The sequence below is a fragment of the Bufo gargarizans genome, chromosome 3, assembly GCF_014858855.1.
Source record: "Bufo gargarizans isolate SCDJY-AF-19 chromosome 3, ASM1485885v1, whole genome shotgun sequence".
Classification (NCBI taxonomy): Eukaryota; Metazoa; Chordata; class Amphibia; order Anura; family Bufonidae; genus Bufo; species Bufo gargarizans.
Genome location: NC_058082.1, coordinates 327515024 through 327540395, shown reverse-complemented (window position 1 = coordinate 327540395; position 25372 = coordinate 327515024). Strand labels below are relative to the sequence as shown.

At 41.8% G+C, this 25372-nt stretch overlaps 1 protein-coding gene across 1 annotated transcript in view; it reads right to left on the bottom strand.

Moving 5' to 3' along the window:
- Nucleotides 1-389: 389 nt before the first annotated feature.
- The window catches only part of GRIK3 (glutamate ionotropic receptor kainate type subunit 3), a 789973-nt gene continuing 764990 nt past the window's right edge, over nucleotides 390-25372 (bottom strand). Inside the window, exons 14-16 of the mRNA XM_044284783.1 lie at nucleotides 20305-20527; nucleotides 18915-19165; nucleotides 390-584 (exon numbers count right to left, since the gene is read on the bottom strand). Of these exons, the coding sequence (XP_044140718.1) occupies nucleotides 390-584; nucleotides 18915-19165; nucleotides 20305-20527 (669 nt within the window). The remainder of the gene's footprint in view (nucleotides 585-18914; nucleotides 19166-20304; nucleotides 20528-25372) is intronic.

The window sequence follows — 25372 nt, the reverse complement described above, 5'->3', positions numbered from 1 at the left end:
TGATTCAGACATATCTTAAAGTCTGCGCCTTTTGCAAACTCCTCATAGGCACAGCATTGAGGTATGAGTTCCTACTGAGCAGTTTGGCAGACCATACATATGTAGCAAGTGTGCTGTGTACACCAAGACAGAACTGATCTTCTTTCTTCTGAGTCAAAGCATCCAGCAAAGACAGTCATTTTCATTTTTATTGCCATGCTCAATTATGACACAAAGTCTTTGTGGCTTCTCAGCGTCCACCAAGGGTGAAATTAACTTGGCGATAAAATGCCTCTGTAAGTTTTGTGTGTAAACAAGAGACTTCTGGCTGTAGAGTATAAGGATACCGGATGCCCTTGGTATATATAAGTCATTATTGTTGAAGGGCATTGTGCACACTTTTCATTGTTTTATGGAAATACTGGGGTTAATCCAGTATTGCAGGTCATGTTATCCTTTCCAGGCAGTCTTCTGTCATTAAAAGTGTGCATGTTAATTACAGCGTCACTCTTGACCATGACAGGTGGCTGGGATTTATGTTTGACACGCTGCTGGCAGGTTAGAGATAATCGGATCTCATCAGCCATTGTACTGCAAAAGGAACGCTGTAGAAGGAAAGGCATAAGAATCAATTTCATTTCATCATGTGTATTTGTATAGTCATATAACATATCACAATTTTTCTAAAATAACCACTCAACACGGAACAAACCAACGATCACAACACTTAAACTATATGACATTTGCAACTAGTGACTGTGAGGTTATGTCCACACATGGAGGATTTGCCTATAGCAAAGAAGATATGTGTTTTCAAAAGGATCTGGAGCACTAATCGATTGGGACACTCAGATTTCTGAAATAAACATGAATTGGATATATCAACAGATAACAAAGTACTAAATTTAAGACAAGGAAGTAGAAAAAAAAAAGACTAACTCCCAATCACCCACCCAACGCCCAGACCACAAAACCTGAATCAAGGAGGGAGAGAAAATGAAAAAAAGAATTAATGAATTAATCCTTAATCGGCACATGGTCAATGTGCAGCTTTTTCATGCAGAATCAATGGTGGTAATAATCTATATATGGCTAATCCATGGTTTTTCAATGCATAATCCATAAAATATGTGAACATTGCAATTCTTTTTGTGGATGAGCTTGTACAAAACTCCACACGTTTGTTTTTTCTGGAGCATGTGATTGGTAATCCTCTGCAAAATCTTCATCAACTCTAAAACATGTTAAAAGTCCCTCAGTATAACCTGGATAAAACAATGACTGGCCTACTGGATCACAGCAAATTCTGTCTTGGCAATGGCATTCACACAGTATCATTGGATACTTAACATTACCACGCAGGACAGAAGACAATTAGCACTTTATCACTTCTGTCTTCTCTGATTCTATATCCAAAGTGTTCACAGAATATAAAATAATTTGGAGTGGCTAATAACATTTGTAAAAAAAATATATATAAATATATAAAACTCTACCTTCATGAAGCAAAGGCACAAAATTGTGTGAAAGCTCTAAAAATATGTCCGTTAAACGAGCATTTACTAATAACTGCTACAATATGTCACCTACTCATTAAAGGAGGTGTCTGAGTTACACATTGTTATGGACAAACTTAAAGAGCACCTTTCACTAGTATACAAACTAAAAACTAACTATACCTGTGGGCAGAGCGGCGCCTAGGGGTCCCCCTGAACTTACTAGTATGCCTGGGTCCCGCTCTGTTCGCCCGGTATAGGCTCCGGTGTCTCAGCTCCGTCTGTTGTACTGGACTGATTTTTTTGTAGGAGGCATGTCCCTTGCTGCAGTGCTGGCCAATTGCAGCGCACAGCTCATAGCCAGGCAAGTGAAGTGAATAAATGAACTAGGAGGTGGCGCTGCGGGCCAGATAAAAAGGTCCTAATGCTAAGCCTTGCCAGAGCGGCGCCGGCACCCCCAGCAAGAGTGCGCTCTACGCGGTGGCGTACTTTGCTTATGGGTGGCGCCGGCTCTGAAGATAGTAGACATGATTAAAGTGTGATTAATATTGAGAACACACTTTTATACTTCATAGTATAGCAAACTTTATTATTACTTGTATTAAAGGGAATCTGTCAGCTATAAAAGGGGATTTCAATTGGTACTTTTAGAATACTAACATGCTGAAACCCGCAATGCACAGCTATCATTGTCTGAAGATGGGGTCAAGGACAGAAAGCCTCATCAGACTCATCTCTCTTGGCATGTCAACATCACAGAAGTGACAAACTGCTGAAGCAAAGATGTCTGTCACTACACTGTGCTGCCTTCACTGAAGGTAACATACTGTAGTTGACAGGTTCCCATCAAGTTACTAAGTGCACATGTAAAAACCAAGGTAGATTGAAAGTATACCTACTAAGTTACTAGTTGTAGTTACTATTTGCACCTTAGAATAATAAAGCTATATTAAATAAAACTAAATTATAAAGCCTCATGATTTTATATTACATTTCTCTATTATATAATGTGAAAGAGAATATTTTTTCTATCTAGACCACTTAAAAATGTTCTTATGCTTAAATACTGCTGCTACATTCTTGTTTTAGTGCCCCTAGATGTACAGTACAGACCAAAAGTTTGGACACACCTTCTCATTCAAAGAGTTTTCTTTATTTTCATGACTATGAAAATTGTAGATTCACACTGAAGGCATCAAAACTATGAATTAACACATGTGGAATTATATACATAACAAAAAAGTGTGAAACAACTGAAAATATGTCATATTCTAGGTTCTGCAAAGTAGCCACCTTTTGCTTTGATTACTGCTTTGCACACTCTTGGCATTCTCTTGATGAGCTTCAAGAGGTAGTCACCTGAAATGGTCTTCCAACAGTCTTGAAGGAGTTCCCAGAGATGCTTAGCACTTGTTGGCCCTTTCGCCTTGACTCTGCGGTACAGCTCACCCCAAACCATCTCGATTGGGTTCAGGTCCGGTGACTGTGGAGGCCAGGTCATCTGGCGCAGCACCCCATCACTCTTCTTCATGGTTAAATAGCCCTTACACAGCCTGGAGGTGTGTTTGGGGTCATTGTCCTGTTGAAAAATAAATGATGGTCCAACTAAACGCAAACCGGATGGAATAGCATGCCGCTGCAAGATGCTGTGGTAGCCATGCTGGTTCAGTATGCCTTCAATTTTGAATAAATCCCCAACATGGTCACCGGCAAAGCCCCCGCACACCATCACACCTCCTCCTCCATGCTTCACGGTGGAAACCAGGCATGTAGAGTCCATCCGTTCACCTTTTCTGCGTCGCACAAAGACAATTTTTCGGACTGACTGACCTTCATTTCTTAAAGTAATGATGGCCACTCGTTTTTCTTTACTTAGCTGCTTTTTTCTTGCCATAATACAAATTCTAACAGTCTATTCAGTGGGACTATCAGCTGTGTATCCACCTGACTTCTCCACAATGCAACTGATGGTCCCAACCCCATTTATAAGGCAAGAAATCCCACTTATTAAACCAGACAGGGCACACCTGTGAAGTGAAAACCATTTTAGGTGACTACCTCTTGAAGCTCATCAAGAGAATGCCAAGAGTGTGCAAAGCAGCAATCAAAGCAAAAGGTGGCTACTTTTAAGAACCTAGAATATGACATATTTCAGTTGTTTCACACTTTTTTGCTATGCATATAATTCCACATGTGTTAGTTAATTCATAGTTTTGATGCCTTCAGTGTGAATCTACAATTTTCATAGTCATGAAATTAAGAAAACTCTTTGAATGAGAAGGTGTGTACAAACTTTTGGTCTGTACTGTACATTTGACTATTTCTCAGAAAATTCACCTTATATCTCCAGTATTGGTGGTCACACATGCTCAGTAGCTCAGTCCCACTTCCCAGATCCTGTTGCACATGGACAGTGGAGCAGGTTATTCTGTTGTGTAGGCCAATTTGAGCCAATATGAATCAGTGCACTAGGTCTATCTTCTCACTTGTTACTCTACACATTAGGTGGAATTTCTGAGAGGAAATCAAAAGAACATCACTTGCCATAACAAGTTTGTACTAGTAATATCTACACTGGACCACTTATTTGAAATGGTTCCAAATGAAAACAAGATATATCTGATTTATAAATAAAATATAATATTTATTTGTGTGATAACCATATCCGTCTTCTCTATACTTCAATGATGTTTTGTGCACTGTTGTTTGATCTGCCAGCATCACTAGTTGTATGTTTACATCTTCACAAACAGTTATTGTGTATCAACTGACTCTCTAACCTGGTACCTGGTTGTAAGGAACTTTACAGTGCACCTCTGCAATACTCCTGCTTAAAGATGAGAGAATCAAAGTTGACTAAAATGGCTGCTGCAAGTGTAAGGACATTGAGAAAGAAACTCTGGGAAGGTGGGATCACCCATAATTCCATGCATGCAGCCAATTAGCAGCCAGCCCTGTGATGTCACAGCACTATAATTCGTAGCATCAGCCATCTTAGATTCTGCCATTTACCAGTGTACTTAATGTAGGGATAGACATCAGCAGGCGCTAGGGACAGTGCTAGAAAAAATTAATTGTGCTAAAAAAATACAATTTACAAGTGCAGGGAAAGATTATTCAAGGTGTAGGGAAAGGATAGGGAGGAATCATTCCACAGCATTTATGTTGAACAGGGTTCAGTAGGGGAGGTTACAACCTGGGTAATAGGAACAATCCTATTACACCTTGCTGCACTGACTGGGGATCCAAATTGCCATTATACAGCTCTGCAATTCCAGCAAACCGTTCTTGTTATTAGGGTGTTACAGCCATTAACAGGGTTTATTACAAGGAAATATTTATATTTCCTTTTTGCCCTTGTGTGGTGCAGTTATATGTCATAAATCATTTTTTGGCTTGTATTAGTGGGAAAAAAGGGCTTATTAATGTGGTGAAGTGCTAAAATTATAACACTTTTTGTCATGTATCAGTAAAATATATTTGCCATTCAGCGGTGCAGTTATATGTTCTAAAGCCTTTTCTGGCATGTATTAGTGGCAAAAGTAAAATATATTTGCCGTTCAGCGGTGCAGTTATATGTTCTGAAGCCTTTTGTGGCGTTAATTAGTATCACCTTGCCACTCTGTGGCCTCCTGATGATGCTACCACCTCCACACTATGTCACCTTGCCACTCTGTGGTCTCCTCATGCTCCTGCCGCCTCCACACTATGTTACCTTGCCACTCTGTGGCCTCCTGATGATAGTTCCACCTCCCCACTAAGTCATAGGGCCACTCTGTGGACTTCTCATGCTATTCCTACACTCCTCACTTCATGACTAGGCCACTATTTTGCCTTTCGGCCTGGCTGACATCATCATTTATTTGACCCTTCTTCTGATCTGTCAGAAGTAAGGAAAAATGAGATGCACAACGGATCCTGTCTGTGTAAGGCCTGCATGGTCTCATCAGAATTGGCCTGTGATTTGGTAGCCAAAAGCAGGAGTGGGTAAAAAAACACAGAAGATATGCAAATATTCCATTCACGTGTCATCTCTGTTTTGGATCCACTCCTGTTTTTTTTTTTTGGGCATTAGCAATACTGATGGATTATTGACCAGATGCTGACCAAGAAAAGGCGGATGCTCCACAGACAAGATCTGTTTTTGTGGGTTAATGTTCTGACGTATCATAGGAAGGGCAAAATAATCAGTGACGTCAACACAAACTTACTGCTGAGACCCTCTCCACTCTGATGGGGGGCTCTACATGTATAAGCGTTTAATAGAACAGGTTCTGTAGACATCTATGTGGAATCAGCTGATGACTGTGTCAAAGGAGTGTGCTTCTTCTTGACGCTAATTTCGACCTGTAAGACTGAGTTTGTACTTGTCTGTGAAGGTTCTCATTTATCCAGGTCATGGTATATATCTGTAAAGAATAATTCAAGGCAACTGGACGTACTGTAGATTTCTTGAAAACGTTTCACTCGTTCTTCCAACGAGCTTTCTCAATTCTGAGTGATTGTACAAAAATTCTGGGAATAAACATGCAACTGAATCCACATCTGGTAATTATACCCAGCATTGGGTCAAAGGTGTTGATTCCATTATCCTAATTGGAGTCAGTAGGTGATAAAGACTTCCCAGAAAAAGGTGTCAAGACAGCATTGTATGTGGCAGACAATAGATGTCTAACCCCCCCACCTCTATTCTATTGAGTTTATACTTGAATTATCTGGTCAGTTTTGGCCCAGTGACTGCCCAAAGAAGTGAAGTGTGCAGTGATTCTAAGAGCGACGCCTGTCATCTGCAAGTCATATTGAGTTTTATTTTACTACCACAGCAGACTCCCTACGCGTGTTACTGCAAGGCACAGTGTTTTACACCACTATAAAGGCTCTCTAGAGCCAGGAAATAGACGTTTTTTAACTCAATTTGATGACCATTTTTTAGAGAACCTGTTATCACACAATGCACTGCAATCTGCAGGCAGCATGTCATAGAGCAGGAGAAGCTGAGCAAATTTATATTTAGTTTTATGGGAAAAGATTTAGTAAAACCTGTAATTTATACATTTATATCCCTACAATGTATTGATAGCTGTCGGTAGAGAAGAGCACCCGAGCACAATGGAAGAACCCGAGCATTAAACCAGACACCCCCTGCTCTGAAGAGGGGAGGGTGTCGGGACTCTAGTTCGGGTTAGGAGTCCCTGCTCTGACTCCATATATAGCTATGTCAATATATGGAGTCAGTGCTTGGGAACACCCATTGTAATTAAATCTAATTTAGCCTCTATTTCTGAAAAGTTTCTGGCAGAATTCAAACTTACAACCTTCTACATTACAGCCAAGAATCTTAACCACTACTCTATAGAGCTGCATGGCCAGTTTCTTAAAAAATAAACAGATAATTATGAGACTTCTGCTGTATAGGAATGCTTACTAGTAGTTCTATTCCTATACAGCAGAAGTCTCATATTTGTATATATATATTTTTTTTAAGGTAACTGGCCATGCAGCTCTAGTGTAGTGGTTAACATTCTGGGCTGTAATGTATAAGGTTGTGAGGTTGAATCCCGTCAGAAACTTTTCAGAAATAGAGGCTAAATTTAATTTAAACATATATACAAGTTTTTAGCCAAAATATATATTTACATATATTATTATATATTTAGAATATATAATATATGCAAATATATTATGGATAAAACATCAGTAGTAGTTTAGTAGTTTCCCACATATTATGCATTCATATATATCAGAAGTATATATATATATATATATATATATATATATATTTTTTTTTTTTTTTAATATAATTACACATTTTTTACAATTACTAAAAAAATATAAAATATATTAATTTAATTTAGCCTCTATTTCTAAAAAGATTCTGATGGGATTCAAACTCACAACCTTCTGAATAGTCACAAGAATAGTCACAATAGTGGCCCTGGAGCATCTTGGTGAGGGTAATAGCAGCAAGAAAAGTCAAAATAGTGGCCCTGGAACTGAGTGTTAGGGTGGCAACAGCATGACAAGTCACAATAGTGGTCCCGAAACAGAGTTGGGAGGGGGCAACAGCATAAAAAATTACAATAGTATTCCGGGAACAGAGTGGGGAGGGGGGTCAACAGCAGTGGCAGTAACAGCACAAGATGGTGGTAGATCACAGTAGGAACAGATGGCAGTAAAGGCAGCAGAATAGTGGCATCAGCACATGACCAGAAGTAACAGGTCACAATGTTGCAGTGTGGCAGCACACTAGAGTCAGATCATTAATGCCAGAATGACCTAGTCTGTTGAATCAGGAACTGCTGCTTGGAAATCCTGGTTGATCCAGGCCATAATTATAAACAATTTTAACTGTGTCTACAGTGGAGGCTGAGGACAAGGTGGAGGAGGTGATGAGGAGGCAATGGAAGACATTGGCGCATAAATCACAGCACTACAATGCGGAAGCGGCAATGACATCACCTGGCCAAGTTGCTAGTGTGCCTGGGCCAGAAACCACATTTACTCAGTGGGCTGTAAATGAGATATATTGTCCTTGACCATAGCTACAGCTCCATACTTCAACACTTGCATAAACTGTACCAGACGCCAACAGGGTCAAGGACTAGCCCACTTTCTGCTCAACAAACTGTACGTGTGCAGAGCTGGTACAGCTCTTTTTAGAGAAGTATTGACAGTTTGGCATTCTCCACCTTGGGCGGGCACAAACCATAAATTCTCTGAACTGTTTAGAGTCTACAACATGAAAAGGGAGGGACTGTAGTACCAGCAACTTGGCCAGGTGAACATTCAGCTTCTGCGTCGCTGGATGAGTGTACGCATACTGCTGTCTCTTTGCCATCACCTAGATAGATTGCTGCTGAAACACGTGGCAAGGAAGAGGAGGAGGAATAGATGAAGGTTCTGCTGAGGTTTAGGAGTCCTGAATGCTGGAGAAGGCGTGTAGGTCACTGGGAGCTCCAGTGGTTTCTGCATCAGGCTGTACCATTAAATTAGTGGCACAGATTTTCCAGGTCACTTTATGGTGATGCTCCATGTGCACAGGGCCGTACTGTTAGCATAAACACCCTTACCGTGCTTCACCTTCTCCCCACATATCCTGCATACTGCCATTTTAGCATCCTCCAGCGACTTGATAAAAAATTTCAATTCTGTCAAATATGCCATTTTACCCCACCACTCTGTGCTGACTCCCTGTGCACCTATGCAACACAAGTTGTTTCCTGACAGGTAGGCTCCTAAATAGCAGACAGTAGAGATGGCCTTGTGGCTCGCCCGGCGGTCGTTTCACGGCAAACTTTGCCGAATGGGCGAACATATGGCGATGACCTATGACACATCCATCAGGACCGCCAATTGAGATGTTTCAGCATATGGACATACCCCCTACCTTATAAATAAACCCAATCTGGCCACCATTTTACATTCAGTCTTTTGCCAGTGTAGGGAGAGGTTGCTGTGTGGAGCAGGGACAAACTGTTAGGGACACCAAACACTAGCTAATAGGTGTGCTATCGATAGGTGTGACTTACTGAGGGGTGTAAAATACTTAAAATATAATTTCTAACAAAGAAAGTATATTGTAGTGCATTTGTATTGTGCAGCAGTTGTGTGCGGTTCTGCTGCGATACTGCAGCTACACAGAGTGCCAAACACTATTGGAACAAATAGTTTTTAGTGGTGTGATATATCAGTAGTTCCCCAAAAAAACTGATTGAAGCAGGGGTGTTATATACCAATAATATACCTTTTATACAGGTCCTTCTCAAAAAATTAGCATATTGTGATAAAGTTCATTATTTTCTGTAATGTACTGATAAACATTAGACTTTCATATATTTTAGATTCATTACACACCAACTGAAGTAGTTCAAGCCTTTTATTGTTTTAATATTGATGATTTTGGCATACAGATCATGAAAACCCCAAATTCCTATCTAAAAAAATTAGCATATCATGAAAAGGTTCTCTAAACGAGCTATTAACCTAATCATCTGAATCAACTAATTAACTCTAAACACCTGCAAAAGATTCCTGAGGCTTTTAAAAACTCCCAGCCTGGTTCATTACTCAAAACCGCAATCATGGGTAAGACTGCCGACCTGACTGCTGTCCAGAAGGCCATCATTGACACCCTCAAGCAAGAGGGTAAGACACAGAAAGAAATTTCTGAACGAATAGGCTGTTCCCAGAGTGCTGTATCAAGGCACCTCAGTGGGAAGTCTGTGGGAAGGAAAACGCTGCACAACAAGAAGAGGTGACCGGACCCTGAGGAAGATTGTGGAGAAGGACCGATTCCAGACCTGAGTCTGGAGTAGAAGCATACAGAGCCACCATGTACAGGCGTGTGCAGGACATGGGCTACAGGTGCCGCATTCCCCAGAAACAGTGGCAGAAGCGCCTGACCTGGGCTACAGAGAAGCAGCACTGGACTGTTGCTCAGTGGTCCAAAGTACTTTTTTCGGATGAAAGCAAATTTTGCATGTCATTCGGAAATCAAGGTGCCAGAGTCTGGAGGAAGACTGGGGAGAGGGAAATGCCAAAATGCCTGAAGTCCAGTGTCAAGTACCCACAGTCAGTGGTGGTCTGGGGTGCCATGTCAGCTGCTGGTGTTGGTCCACTGTGTTTTATCAAGGGCAGGGTCAATGCAGCTAGCTATCAGGAGATTTTGGAGCACTTCATGCTTCCATCTGCTGAAAAGCTTTATGGAGATGAAGATGTCATCACAGTGCCAAAACCACTGGTAAATGGTTTACTGACCATGGTATTACTGTGCTCAATTGGCCTGCCAACTCTCCTGACCTGAACCCCATAGATAATCTGTGGGATATTGGGAAGAGAAAGTTGAGAGACGCAAGACCCAACACTCTGGATGAGCTTAAGGCCGCTATCGAAGCATCCTGGGCCTCCATAACACCTCAGCAGTGCCACAGGCTGATTGCCTCCATGCCACGCCGCATTGAAGCAGTCATTTCTGCAAAAGGATTCCTGACCAAGTATTGAGTGCATAACTGAACATAATTATTTGAAGGTTGACTTTTTTTGTATTGAAAACACTTTTCTTTTATTGGTCGGATGAAATATGCTAATTTTTTGAGATAGTAAATTTGAGTTTTCATGAGCTGTATGTCAAAATCATCAATATTAAAACAATAAAAGGCTTGAACTACTTCAGTTGGTGTGTAATGAATCTAAAATATATGAAAGTCTAATGTTTATCAGTACATTACAGAAAATAATGAACTTTATCACAATATGCTATTTTTTTGAGAAGGACCTGTATAGTGCATTTAGGTAGTGCAGCATTTGTTTGCGATTTTGCTGCGTTACCTTAGCTACACAGAGTGACTAACGCTATTAGAACAAATAATTTCAACTGGTGTGATATATCAGTAGTTCCCCAAAAAAACTGATTGAAGCAGGGGTGTTATATACCAATAATATACCTTTTATATAGTGCATTTAGGTAGTGCAGCATTTGTTTGCGGTTTTTCTGCGTTACCGCAGCTACACAGAGTGACAATTGCTATTGGAACAAATAATTTCAACTGGTATAATATACCAGTTGCCCCCTCAAAAAGTGATTGAGGCAGGGGTGTAATATACCTTCTTCAACAAATACTGCTCTTCTATAGGGAACTTTTTCACAGGGTTATTTTGAAAATGACAGGCAGAGGAAGAGGCAGGGCAATCCACAGGGCTGGTAGGAGTCAGCCAAGTGCACCAGGCCGGAGCCTAATTGGGAAGTTGCAGAAGGTGTGTGCAATTACGTCAAAGGATGCACCAGACTTGGTTGAGTGGTTCACTCAGCTTCTGCACCCTCCTCATCCTCTCTATCTGCACCTTCTTCACTCTCTGCTGTGTGCACCTTTAAAGACACCACAACCACTACTATATTCCCTTTACTCGAGTCAGAGGAATAATTTTTCCATCCATTGCAAGACCTTACCGATGCGCAGCCATTATTGGCATCGGATCAGGAAGAGGAGGTATCAACAGCCACCACCCAGCAGTCTGACGACAGTACCCAGATCAACCCAAAGAGGTTGGTCCCCTCTGTTGATGCCTACTCCGAGATCTCTAATGTTAGTGGTGGTTATGTTGACCATGATGATGTGGAAGTACAATAGAGGAAGAGGAGTGGAGTTCAGAGGGAGAGACAGAGCAGCAGATAGGGAGAAGAAGGAGGAGAAGCAGGCAGAACTTACAGTGCACAGGAGGCAAAAAGCAGACTGCTAATGTATCTGGAACGAGCAAACCACCATGCACGGTCACATCTGGCGCTCCCAGGACGCTGGCACATGTGTGGGATTTTTTTAACGTGTATACTGCTGACAATAGTGTTGCTGTCAACACAAAAGTCGCGGTAAGCCCAACACTCACCTAGGGACGACCACCTTATGAAGGCACCTGGCCTCCCATCAACAAGCTCAGTGGGATCAACACCATCAGAACCCACAATGCCACACTCCCGGTGCTCCACTTCCTGCCTCTTCTTATTATCCTCTCTCCTCCGATTTGTCCTCTACTCCACCTTCCACCGTGCTTCGTCGCGTTCATCTGGCAAAAGGCAGGCTTCCGTGTCCCAAATGTTTGAGCGAAAAAAGATGATGACACCGGATAACCCTCTTGCCCAACGACTGACCGCTGGCTTGTCGGAACTGCTAGCCCGCCAGCTACTGCCATATAAATTGGTGGACTCAGAGGCCTTTAGAAAATTTGCGGCCATTGGCACACCATAATGAAAGGTCCCCGGAAGAAGATATTTCTTCCAGAAGGGCATCCCAAATCTATATGGCCACGTTCAGCGGCAAGTGAATTTATCTCTGGCACAGTGTTGGTGCCAAGATACATCTGACCACAGACACGTAGTCTAGTAAACACGGGCAGGGAAGGTACATAACTTTTACTGCCCACTGGGTGAACCTTCTGATGGCCGTTAAGCATGCAACCCATGGCACCCGTGTGTATTTGGTGTTACCGCCACGGATTGCATGCAGGCCTGCCTCTTCTTCTCCTCCTCCTACTCCATTCTATGTCTCCTCCTCGGCTGACTCTTTCTTTTCCACTGCTACCGCCTCTTCCGCTGTGCCCCCCAAGCTCCCTAGAAACTATTTGACGTGCCAGGTGAAATGTTGCCATGCTGTGCTGCGGCTGTTGTGCCTGGAAGCCAAGAGCCACACCAATCCTGCACTCCTTTAAGTTTTGCGGTCACAGGCCGATCAGTGGCTAACCCCGCTCAATTTGACAGTTGGTAAAATAGTGTGCGAACATGGTGCCAATCTGCTGAGCACACTGAAACAGGGCAAATTGACACACGTGCCGTGTATGGCAAACGTCCTGAACTTAGTCATGCAGCGATTTATTGCCAAATACTCCGGGGTCCAGGACGTCTTGTGGCAGGCCAGGAAAATCTCTGGCCTTTTTAGAAGATCTCACACGGCCATGGCTCGCCTTGCTGACATTCAGCGGCAACACCACCTGCCCGTCAGACGTATGATTTGTGACTGCCCGACGCGATGGAACTCCTCCTTGTAAATGCTTGATGGGCTGCTTCAGCAGAAACATGCAGTTAACGACTAGCTGTATGAACTCTGCGGCAGGACAGGTTCTGGAAAGCTTGTTTTTTTTCACCGCGTCAGTGGCTGCTCATGCGTGATGCATGCAGACTACTGCGGCCATTTGATGAAATCACCAAACTTGTCAGTCGCAGCCAGGGCGCCATCAGTGACATTGCGTCATGTCATTGATCAAGCCGTTGAGTAGCAGGAGCAGGAAGATGAGGAAAGTCGCAATGCTAGATGAATTCCCAGGGGGGCTACTCCATCTGAGACAAGTCAACAGGAGTCAGAGGAGGATGGTGCTGGGGCAGAGGAGGAGCAAGAAGAGCATGCTTAAAACTTTTCTGGGATCCCTGGTGTTGTCCGGCTGGGGGGAGGAGACCGAGGACTACATTATCCTGGACAATGAGCAGGAGCCAGGCCACTTCACTGCTTACAGTTTAGTGCAAATGGGGACCTTCATGTTCCAGTGTTTGAAGAGGGCATAAAGGGCAAGGACCATTACTGGGAGGCAACATACTTAGACCCCCAGTACAAAAACAAAATGGCAGACATGTTACCAGCATTACAGAGGGCTGTCAGAATGCAGCACTTGCTGGGCTTGCTTCGAGAGATGCTGCATTCTACTTTTGCTGGCGCTGGCAGAGGAATTTCTACTCACAAACAGTTGTGGGTACCAATGCAACAGCGCATGCAAGAAGAGGGCGGTTTGAAGATGTGTTGATCATTTCGGATATGAGATCATTCTTGCATCCAACCCATCAACAGCCACCCTCCGGATCCAGCCTCAGGGAACGCCTAGACCGACAGGTGTCTGACTACATCTAGTTAATGGCCGATGTGGACGCTCTGAGAAGCTAGGAACCCTTGGACTACTGGGTGTGCAGGCTTGACCTGTGGCTCACAACAGTGTGGACTACCTCACATTTCTAAAAATTAATGAGGCATGGATCTTGGAGGAATTCAACACATGTGATGATCACATTTAATTGAATTTCCTCATGACAGCCCACAAATATCCACCGCCACCTAGAAGAAATAATGGTCCCCTGTCTTAGGTAAATACAGCGGCATAAAAGGCCTTTTCTGTCTGATAAATGCCTAATGTTTTGGGCCTCGGAGGAATTCAACACCTATGACTACCACGTGTTTCAATTATTATCATTAGGGGTTTTCTCAAGAGGGGGGATTTCGTTAGCCATGTTTTTAATACAATTTTATATTTTTAGTTATTTTAAACATATGTATTTGAACTGTATTTATATTGGACTTCAATAAAATTTATATCCCTTGACCATCTAATAGACCTCAGCCACATACTTACTTGTTCTTTTATGTACACTGAATGCATAATTTTTGGGGCATGTAGTCCACTGGCCTGCAGTAAAATTGATATCCAATAACCGTGTAATCTACCTCCAGCCACATACTTACTTGTTCTTTTCTGTACGCTGAATGCATAATTTTTGGGGCCTGTAGTACACTGGCTTCCTGTAAAATGTATATCCAATGACCGTGTAATCTACCTCCAGCCACAAATACTTGTTCTTTTATGTACGCTGAATGCATAATTTTTGGCGTCTGTAGTCCACTGGCCTGCTGTAAAATTGATATCCAATGACAGTGTAATCTACCTCCACCACATACTTACTTGTTCTTTTGTGTACGCTAAATGTAAAATTTTTGGTGTCTGTAGTCCACTGGCCTGCTGTAAAATTGATATCCAATGACTGTGTAATCTACCTCCAGCCACATACTTACTTGTTCTTTTATGTACGCTGAATGCATAATTTTTTACGTCTGTAGTCCACTAGCCTGCTGTAAAATTGATATCCAATGACCGTGTAATCTACCTCCACCACATACTTACTTGTTCTTTTCATATACAATGAATACATAATTTTTGGGGCCTGTAGTACACTGGCCTGCTGTAAAATTAATATCCAATGACCGTGTAATCTACCTCTAGCCACATACTTACTTCCTATTTTATGTACACTGAATGCATAATTTTTGGGGCCTGTAGTACACTGGCTTGCAGTAAAATTGATATCCAATGACCGTGTAATCTACCTCCAGCCTCTAATAGACCTCCAGCCACATACTTGTTCTTTGATGTACGCTGAATGCATAATGTTTGAAGCATGTAGTCCAGTAGCCTACAGTAAAATTTTTATCCATTGACCGCATAATGTACCTCGAGCCACATAATCAGAATTTCTTTTATGTCAGGAGAATGCCTAATTTTTAAGGTCCATACTCCCATGGCCTAAAATAAAATATTTCTAGGCTCCAACAGGGCACATTAAAGATAATTTCCCTCTAAGACGCATAAAAATGTCCCCTGATTAAGACATATATGTTTTTTTGGAATTTTTGCCATTGATCCCCCTCTAGTATGTCAATGTCCATGTTGTGGGACTATTTTTGCACTTCTACTAAGTATTTGGTGGCTGCAAATATGAACTGAAGTTTTTTTCAGATTCGCCTGCCATTAAAATGAATGGGGCCTGCTGCGAGCTTGCGGTTCGCGAACATTTGATCGCGTTTGCGCAATCTCATTTTTGAACCGCCCCGGCCGATGTTTGTCCATCACTAGCAGACAGTATACTCTGGGTGCATTTGGCTCCAGATGTTTCACTACCTCCACCCCAGGCATGGGATCCAGCCGGTTCTCTCCGGTTCTGCCGAACCGTTTGTTAAAATTACAGGCGGTTCGCAGGACCGGTGAGAAGCAGGGATCCCGACCCGGTCCTGCAGCTGCGCCTGCACCAGTGGCGTAGCTATAGGGGTGGGGGCGGAGCGGAAGCCGAGAGGAGAGGCCCTGTGTGACGCGCACTGTGCAGGGCAGCTGGGCAGGCGAAGTGAGGAGGGGCCGGGGGAGCGGCTTCAGTTGAGGTGCGACGCAGGACTTAGTCACGTACCTCACTGTGACCTCCTGCGGCGGATCTCGCGAGATGACGCGATGACGCGGCGCGGGAAGGCACAGTGAGCGAGGCATTGGTGACCGCCTGTACCAGGATGCCACAAGCTGTGAAGGAGAGAGAGGTAAGTATTAATTATTTCTCCTAAGCAGGTGCCTACTCCACCTTCCCCTCATCCTGACCCAATGTTTAGATTCTTTTAGCCAAACAAGAGTTATGGATGGGGTTGATGACAATATTTAAGGTGGCCACACACAGGGAAACACATCTATTTTGCCCACAGAGTAAGAGCAGCTTTTTTAAGCGGTACTCCACTATGTAATGGCCCCCTCTTTATTATTAATATAATGGCCCCCTCTTTATTATTAATGTAATGGCTCCCTCTTTGTTATTAATGTAATGGCCCCCTCTTTGTTATTAAAGTGGGGGCCATTATATTAATAATAAAGAGGGGGCCATTATATTAATAATAAAGAGGGGGCCATTATATTAATAATAAAGTGGGGGCCATTATATTAATAATAAAGAGGGGGCCATTATATTAATAATAAAGTGGGGGCCATTACATTAAAAATAAAGAGTGGGCCATTATAATAATAATAAAGAGGGGGCCGTTACAGTAATAACAAAGAGGGGGCCGTTACAGTAATAACAAAGAGGGGGCCATTATATTAATAATAAAGAGGGGGCCATTATATTAATAATAAAGAGGGGGCCATTATATTAATAAAAAAGAGGTGGTCATTATATTAATAATAAAGTGGGGGCCATTACATTAAAAATAAAGAGTGGGCCATTATAATAATAATAAAGAGGGGGCCATTATATTAATAATAAAGTGGGGGCCATTATATTAATAATAAAGAGGGGGCCATTATATTAATAATAAAGTGGGGGCCATTATATTAATAATAAAGTGGGGGCCATTACATTAAAAATAAAGAGTGGGCCATTATAATAATAATAAAGAGGGGGCCGTTACAGTAATAACAAAGAGGGGGCCGTTACAGTAATAACAAAGAGGGGGCCATTATATTAATAATAAAGAGGGGGCCATTATATTATCAATAAAGAGGGGGCCATTATATTAATAAAAAAGAGGGGGTCATTATATTAATAATAAAGTGGGGGCCATTACATTAAAAATAAAGAGTGGGCCATTATAATAATAATAAAGAGGGGGCCATTACAGTAATAACAAAGAGGGGGCCTAAGGCTTTTTAAAAGTTGAGTGGTATGTGTGTAGTGTATATATAGTGTATTTGTGTGTAGTGTATATATGGTGTATGTAAATATGTCGTGACTGTGTTGCATATATATGGTGTATGTAAATATGTGTCATGACTCGTGACGCGCTGCGTATCCACCGCTGAGTAGGGAACCTGTTGTTAAAAATTTGAATCCCACCCCTGCTCCACCCTGCTGGCTCATCTACATGCTGCCAAACAGCTGCTGTCTCATGGGTCTGCTTCCACCCTCAACCACTGATTATGATAATAATGCCCCCTCTTCACCTGACTCCCACATGCGATCGACTACATCTTCACCCATTACTGTCTGTTTGTCACTTATGTCACCCTAACCAGTCTCATGGCCACATCCCTGACCGGTCGCAACATGTGCTCCCACCCGACTGTTATCATCACTAGTTGTATGCCTAATGGACAGTAAGTATATGTATAACAGAACAGATTAAATATTAATGTAGAAGTCCAAACAGTATTGACTGGTGTGGGCAGATGTCTTGCTGTGATCCATTTTGGGGCTTTTTTTAAAATATTTGAAATAAACAATTTATGGTTTTATTCAAGAAACTAGTGCTCGACCAGCTACTTTGTTTCTACAGTGGATTTGCTTCTCCTAAGGATCCATGAACCAAGGATTAACAAAGACGATGAGTAGTATTGAGCGAACTTCTGTTCACAAGTTAGGTGTGCAAAGTTTGGGTTTGGGATATCTACAAATTCTATTATGGATTCCGCTACCACGGATCATAAGTAGCAGAATCTATAACAAAATTCTCAGATAACCCAAACCTTGTACGCCAAACTTGAAACACAAGTTTGCTCATCCCTAGCGGTGATTAGCAAAATATTTGCGAATTCTCGAAAGTGGTGATATTTGCAATAAAAATTTGCTTTTCGAATATTCGTGCTCAACACTCCTCTCTACACTTTCCTAGCTCAGTCCCTATCCAATATTCTACAATTATGAACTATGTTAACCTCTGTCCCTAGCGATTGACACGTCTGTCGCTATGCTCAGCTCACACTATAATGGCAGAGACTGGGTGTGATGAGGCTTTTGTAGCGCTGTGACCTCACAGAGAATGGCTGCATGGCATTATGGATCATATAGCGTTCCCAGTTTTCTTGCTTTGACTTTGCAACACGTGCAGCTGCTATTTAAAAAAAATGATTTGTTACCACAAAGCATGAAGAAATTCAGATTTGTGACAAATCTAAATTTTTCTGAAATTCAGATCGAAGTCAATTTGTTTCCCTTCCATTCGCTCAACACTAGCTGTAAGTCACTGATAACACCTTACTCATGCACAACGGAACTCAGAAGCAGCAGAGATATAAAATGCATAAAAAAATTATTTTCCCACAAAACGATATATTTATCTGCTCAGCTCCTTATGATCTATAAAAAGCTGTCTGCAAATCACATTGCATTTTGTGGTGACAGGTCCTTTAAGTCTTTAAATGGGTTCTCTGGTAATGATTTAAAATGGGCACCAGCAACCTGGCCTAGAATGTGAGCAGGACTGGTTATCACCACCTGCAGAGCAGCCAAGAGGACTTAGGGGGCGGGCCTCACTCCACATTACGCTCTGGCACTTGCATATACTACATATAGTATATGTTAGGAAAATTTAGGAACACAAATAAAAATCACAGCAACATTATTTAGGTCACCCTGCCCAAGTTACCATTTACAATGAAAGAACTGACCTGCTCTCTTTCTGCTGTCTTCCTCAGTTTATATATAAACTCGGCCACTGCTACTACTACAGAAAGAATCAGACCTGCTGCCAGCACAATAAAGATGCCTCCCATGTTTTGGATGCCCAGTGCACTGGCTTCCTTATTTTTTTCCTCTGGGCAGCCTCCAGCTCTCCACCACCTCTCTTTCATTTTATGGATTTCATCGGCTTCTTGAAGCTGTAGTATAGCAATACTGATCCTGTCTCGATATGGAGACCCTTGAAAAACAGAACATTTTTTTTTGTTATAAAACACTACAGTATTTTAATTTTCACATACAAAAATTATGGTCTATCTCCAATCCACCACAATTTAACATTAGGACCTCAAGCACATGGCAAAGCTAGAGGTCTCTATAGCAACAGATGGAATGTCTTCAGTTATGTATTATAGAGCTGTAGGCATTTCATGTCTCACCATATGGTATCTTTGCATGGAAATGTATCCTTTTTTAGGAGCAATGCTTTTCTAGGAGAATGCTTCTGTAATGTGGACTGTCATAGAACACAATATATTTTTTTTTAATAGAATTTGTGATAAAAATAGAAAACTCTGTGAACTGACCACTGTGTCTCTCCATCTTAAATTAAATGCTATATATAGTACCTTATGAGCTTATATCTATGACACAGAACCATATTACAGCAGATTGTTGGGAAGGAAGCGTTCCTTCCCGACAATCTGCTGATCGCTCGCAGCAATCTCCTCCAGAGTTTGGGAACTCGTTTACATGGCACAATCTGCTGCTGGTAAAGGATCATTTTTTGCATGCGCACAAATGATTGGATTCCCCGATGAACGAGCGTTTCGTTTATTCATTGAGTAATTGGCGGTACATTTACATTGCCCGATCATCGCTAATGAGCGTTACTATGATGGTTAGAATGTTCTGAATATTTATTCAGAGTATGATATTTCCCCTCTATAATATTATCAAGTAAATTTTGCATACTCCAAACAAAATCAATTTGTGACAGTGAATACAATTAATTTATTTGTGAAAAATGCCTGTGCAAACAATAATCGCTATGTTTTAATTAAGCATAATGTTATTAGAAGGGTAAGTAACCTCCACAAAAAGTAGTATAAAGAATATAAGTTATATTTAATTTCCATCAAGTATAAACTGTTATAATATGTTAAAGAGGGTGTCTGCTCTAGTTATATTTTTTCACATTAACCGCTTCAGACTGACATAGATTCTTATTATGTCTAAGAATTTCTCAAGTGTGAAAGGAATTTCTTTATAGATAGATGTTTGCTTCGAGGAAGTAACCTTTTTAGCTGTCTATAAATTAAACAAGAAGCATACACCTCAGAAAATCCTTGCTTTGTCAAATCATTGCTCTTTTCTTACCCATGGGTGTCCCAATTCCATATCCCTTTGAGTCTATGAGTCCTCCTATCTGCGTTAGATTGCAGTTCCTCTGAGTTATGTATTCAATAGCTGTTGATTCCATTAGCAGAGCATAGTCGGAAGAGAGGACTCGCTGGATGCCTTCCTCATTACTCTTAACGAGCGACGATGGCTTGCTGCTCATGAATGCCCACATCTTCTCAAAGGTCGAAATGTGAGATTTCTGGAGAGTAAACAAATAAGAGAGGGGTGTTGGGATTCATGTTGTTTATCAGATAAGCACTTTTTGCTTCTCACTGTCAAATGGCAAACAAGAGTAAATTAGCACATGCTATTATTACATTCTCATTTTTCCTTAACTGTGAATCCTCCAGGGCTAGGAAAATTGATAGCAAACAATGATGGCACAGATAGCCCTAAGTGTCCCTGTTAGCAACTGTACAATCTCACATGCAAAATGGTTGTTAGCTATTACAGGTTAGAAATTCAGTATTACTCAGAATGAGCAAATGCATTGATATACTGATAAATTGATATACTAAGATTAAATGATATGTGAGTTCTAAAATAAATAAAAAAATAGAATGGCTGTAGGAAAAAAAATAAAAAAATTTCTTTGGAGGTCTGTCATGATACTTATAATAGCTTTTCCAGCTTTGCCTGCCAATAAATTATCACAATATCAGAATCATGGTGTTGAGCTGAGGTAACTCTACTATTCATTACTACCTATCTAAGACCTCTTTCTCACGCACTTTTTTTGGTGTTTGAAATGCATGTAAAAAATGGCATGCATTTTTGTCCTTTTTGAGAAGCATCTTTGGAGGTAATTTAAAAAAAAAATTCTGACAACTTGAATATAGGCTTTCCTGGTGTTTTTGAAGTCTTATAGAAAAACCTATGGTAAAAAACTGTGTTTTGGAAAAATGGCATGACAACAAAAAGACTGTAAGGTCGCATTTACGTCTGGCTTAGAGCTGTTCTGCTGCTGAGGTACATGCGATAAGTCTTTAATAAGTGTGAGTTGCAATCACTTGTACAAGCAATGGAAGTGAACTCGGTACAATTTTATGTAAAAATTCCAGTGAGGTAATTTATTGAATGTACCTTGAGAAATGATTGTAGAGGTCAAAAGAAAATCCTCTCTCCAGCTCTATGATGCGTATCTTACAAACAGGAAAAGACTGCAGGACATGGGATGTGAGCTTACAATAGAGGTGGAGTTACAGGATGAATGATATGTGAAATTACAACCATAAATAACTTCATTAACCAAATATAACAATTGACACTAGATGGCAGCAAAGTACACTACGTATAGTGGATAACAGATATGACACTGAATATAATTAAATTAATTCTGAAGCTATTAGTTGGGACAGCAGACTCCTTGGATTTGACTATATGGACTGACAGTGAACAGTTTTAAAAAGGGTTTAGATGAATTCCTAAAAGTAAATGACATTAATGTTTATGAAAATGTGTATAAATCTGAGTCTCACTTCCTTCTGTGATTCATGCCCCTACATATGCCTTGGTTGAACTTAATGGATTAATTTTTTATTTTTTTTCCAACCATATTAACTATGTAACTATGTAACATTTAGCAGAAATGTCAGTCTGATAGTCAATGAAGGTTCTCTGAATTTAGGCAGCTGTCCTTAGTTTGCTCAAATAGATTGCACATCTTCATATTGGAGACGTTGCAGTAAGCCAATTCTTGAAATTACAACCAGTTGTAATCCAGTAGACAATGTTCAGGGTACATAGCCAAGGATGAAAACCTAAGTTGAAGGAAACTTCTTTGAAGTTCCTTTCTGGCTTGACAGCGCTTTTCTTCTCAGAAAAGATCAAGACAACCTCAGATACCTTGTTTTGCAATGGTAACTCCCCCCTTAAGAACCTTGCTGTCTTTACTAGGAAAGATATTTGAGATATGTCCTTCTACTTTCTGGTCCTTCATGAAAACAAGATCTACCTGTAAGTTTGGTTTAGCATGCTGACATTTTCTTTGTCCTTAAAGAAAAGTAAGATATTCCCTTTTCTATCTACTCCAGAAACAGTCAGATAATGAAAATATTTCTACCTTCTCAGGAATAGGTTACCAGATGTAAAGTCTTCTGGTGGCCTAGGAACAGTTCCAAGTTTCTGAGTGAGAAAAGTCACTGGAGTGAGAATAATAGGGAATTCTGGATTAATGGATACAGGAACAAGAGGCCTTGAGTTGACAATAGCGGACACTTCAAGGTGGTCAAAGCTTCATGAGTAAGCCAGTTCCCATGAACTGCCTATATGAGAAGCTTGTGGGGGAAGGGGGATGTAAAGAAGGTTAAAGTGCTATCACTGTCAGCCAAGTAATGCTGGCTTAGAGTTAATTTGTAATTCTCAACAGGCACCAGTGAAGTTTGTCCAACAGTCCGATCGCAATAGCTTTACTGGTCCGCTGATGGTGAGACATCATCTTAAAGCATTGATAAAACCAGAAGTGTCCATTGATTCTATCACTTCTATGTAAATAGCGTGTATGCTCATGCATGTAAACAATACTGCCCATTGTTTGTTCCCTGCATGACCACCTCTGGTTCTACGTACAGTAGCTGCCTATGGCCCAAAGACATCCAGGCCGATGTAAGTAAAAGGTGTCTCAGTACTTGTTATATCTCCTGGCAAATCAGATATTTGCTGTTGTTGCAATTTTTCCCTTGATTTGCGACACTGAACACAATGATGAATTAGGTAGGCAATCTATATTTTTGCTCCTACTCTCCTGTAGCTCTGAAAGCATCCTCAGTAAAATCTCTGCCTTGGTGTTTCACCCTTTCATGACAATGTCTCATTATTAGTGTGGCACCATGGTGATAGCTGGGAATAATGAGTGGATTGTTTTCTAAATTCTCCATCTTGATCCTATTTAGGTGACCAGTACCACCAACCCTCAGTATGCCATGACTGTCAATTACTGGTTTTAAGTTGGTGATGGGGCAGTTTGTTTTGGGAATTTCTTGCTTGTCACATATACATTTCAGTTCCGTGTTACAAACACTCTGCTGTACAATACGTATCACAATCATGTCACTTTAGTGCAATTTCCTCTGCAGAGAGTGCTTATAACTAGAGTTGAGCGGACACCTGGATGTTCAGGTTCGAGAAGTTCGGCCGAACTTCCCGAAAATGTTCGGGTTCGGGATCCGAACCCGATCCGAACTTCGTCCCGAACCCGAACCCCATTGAAGTCAATAGGGACCAGAACTTTTTGGCACTAAAAAGGCTGTAAAACAGCCCAGGAAAGGGCTAGAGGGCTGCAAAAGGCAGCAACATGTAGGTAAATCCCCTGCAAACAAATGTGGATAGGGAAATGAATTAAAATAAAAATTTAATAAATAAAAATTAACCAAAATCAATTGGAGAGAGGTCCCATAGCAGAGAATCTGGCTTCACGTCACCCACCACTGGAACAGTCCATTCTCAGATATTTAGGCCCCAGCACCCAGGCAGAGGAGAAAGGTCCCGTAACAGAGAATCTGGCTTCATGTCAGCAGAGAATCAGTCTTCATGTCATAGCAGAGAATCAGGCTTCACGTCAGCCACCAATGAAACAGTCTATTGTCAGATATTTAGGCCCAGCACCCAGGCAGAGGAGAGAGGTCCCGTAACAGAGAATCTGGCTTCATGTCATAGCAGAGAATCAGGCTTCACGTCACCCACCACTGCAACAGTCCATTTTCATAAATTTAGGCCCAGCACCCAGGCAGAGGAGAGAGGTCCCGTAACAGAGGATCTGGCTTCATGTCAGCAGAGAATCAGTCTTTATGTCATAGCAGAGAATTAGGCTTCACGTCAGCCACCAATGCAACAGTCCATTGTCAGATATTTAGGCCCAGCACCCAGGCAGAGGAGAGAGGTCCCGTAACAGACAATCTGGCTTCATGTCAGCAGAGAATCAGTCTTCATATCATAGCAGAAAATCAGGCTTCACGTCAGCCACCAATGCAACAGTCCATTGTCAGATATTTAGGCCCAGCACCCAGGCAGAGGAGAGAGGTCCCGTAACAGAGGATCTGGCTTCATGTCAGCAGAGAATTAGTCTGCATGTCATAGCAGAAAATCAGGCTTCACGTCAGCCACCAATGCAACAGTCCATTTTCATAAATTTAGGCCCAGCACCCAGGCAGAGGAGAGAAGTCCCGTAACAGAGGATCTGGCTTCATGTCAGCAGAGAATTAGTCTGCATGTCATAGCAGAAAATCAGGCTTCACGTCAGCCACCAATGAAACAGTCCATTGTCAGATATTTAGGCCCAGCACCCAGGCAGAGGAGAGAGGTCCCGTAACAGAGGATCTGGCTTCATGTCAGCAGAGAATTAGTCTGCATGTCATAGCAGAGAATCAGGCTTCACGTCACCCAACATTGGAACAGTCCATTGGCATATATTTAGGCCCCGGCACCCAGACAGAGGAGAGGTTCATTCAACTTTGGGTAGCCTCGCAATTTAATGGTAAAATGAAAATAAAAATAGGATTGAATGAGGAAGTGCCCTGGAGTACAATAATATATGGTTAAGGGGAGGTAGTTAATGTCTAATCTGGACAAGGGACGGACAGGTCCTGTGGGATCCATGCCTGGTTCATTTTTATGAACGTCAGCTTGTCCACATTGGCTGTAGACAGGCGGCTGCGTTTGTCTGTAATGACGCCCCCTGCCGTGCTGAATACACGTTCATACAAAACGCTGGCCGCCGGGCAGGCCAGCACCTCCAAGGCATAAAAGGCTAGCTCTGGCCACGTGGACAATTTAGAGACCCAGAAGTTGAATGGGGTCGAACCATCAGTCAGTACATGGAGGGGTGTGCACACGTACTGTTCCACCATGTTAGTGAAATGTTGCCTCCTGCTAACACGTTGCGTATCAGGTGGTGGTGCAGTTAGCTGTGGCGTGTTGACAAAACTTTTCCACATCTCTGCCATGCTAACCCTGCCCTCAGAGGAGCTGGCCGTGACACAGCTGCCTTGGCGACCTCTTGCTCCTCCTCTGCCTTGGCCTTGGGCTTCCACTTGTTCCCCTGTGACAT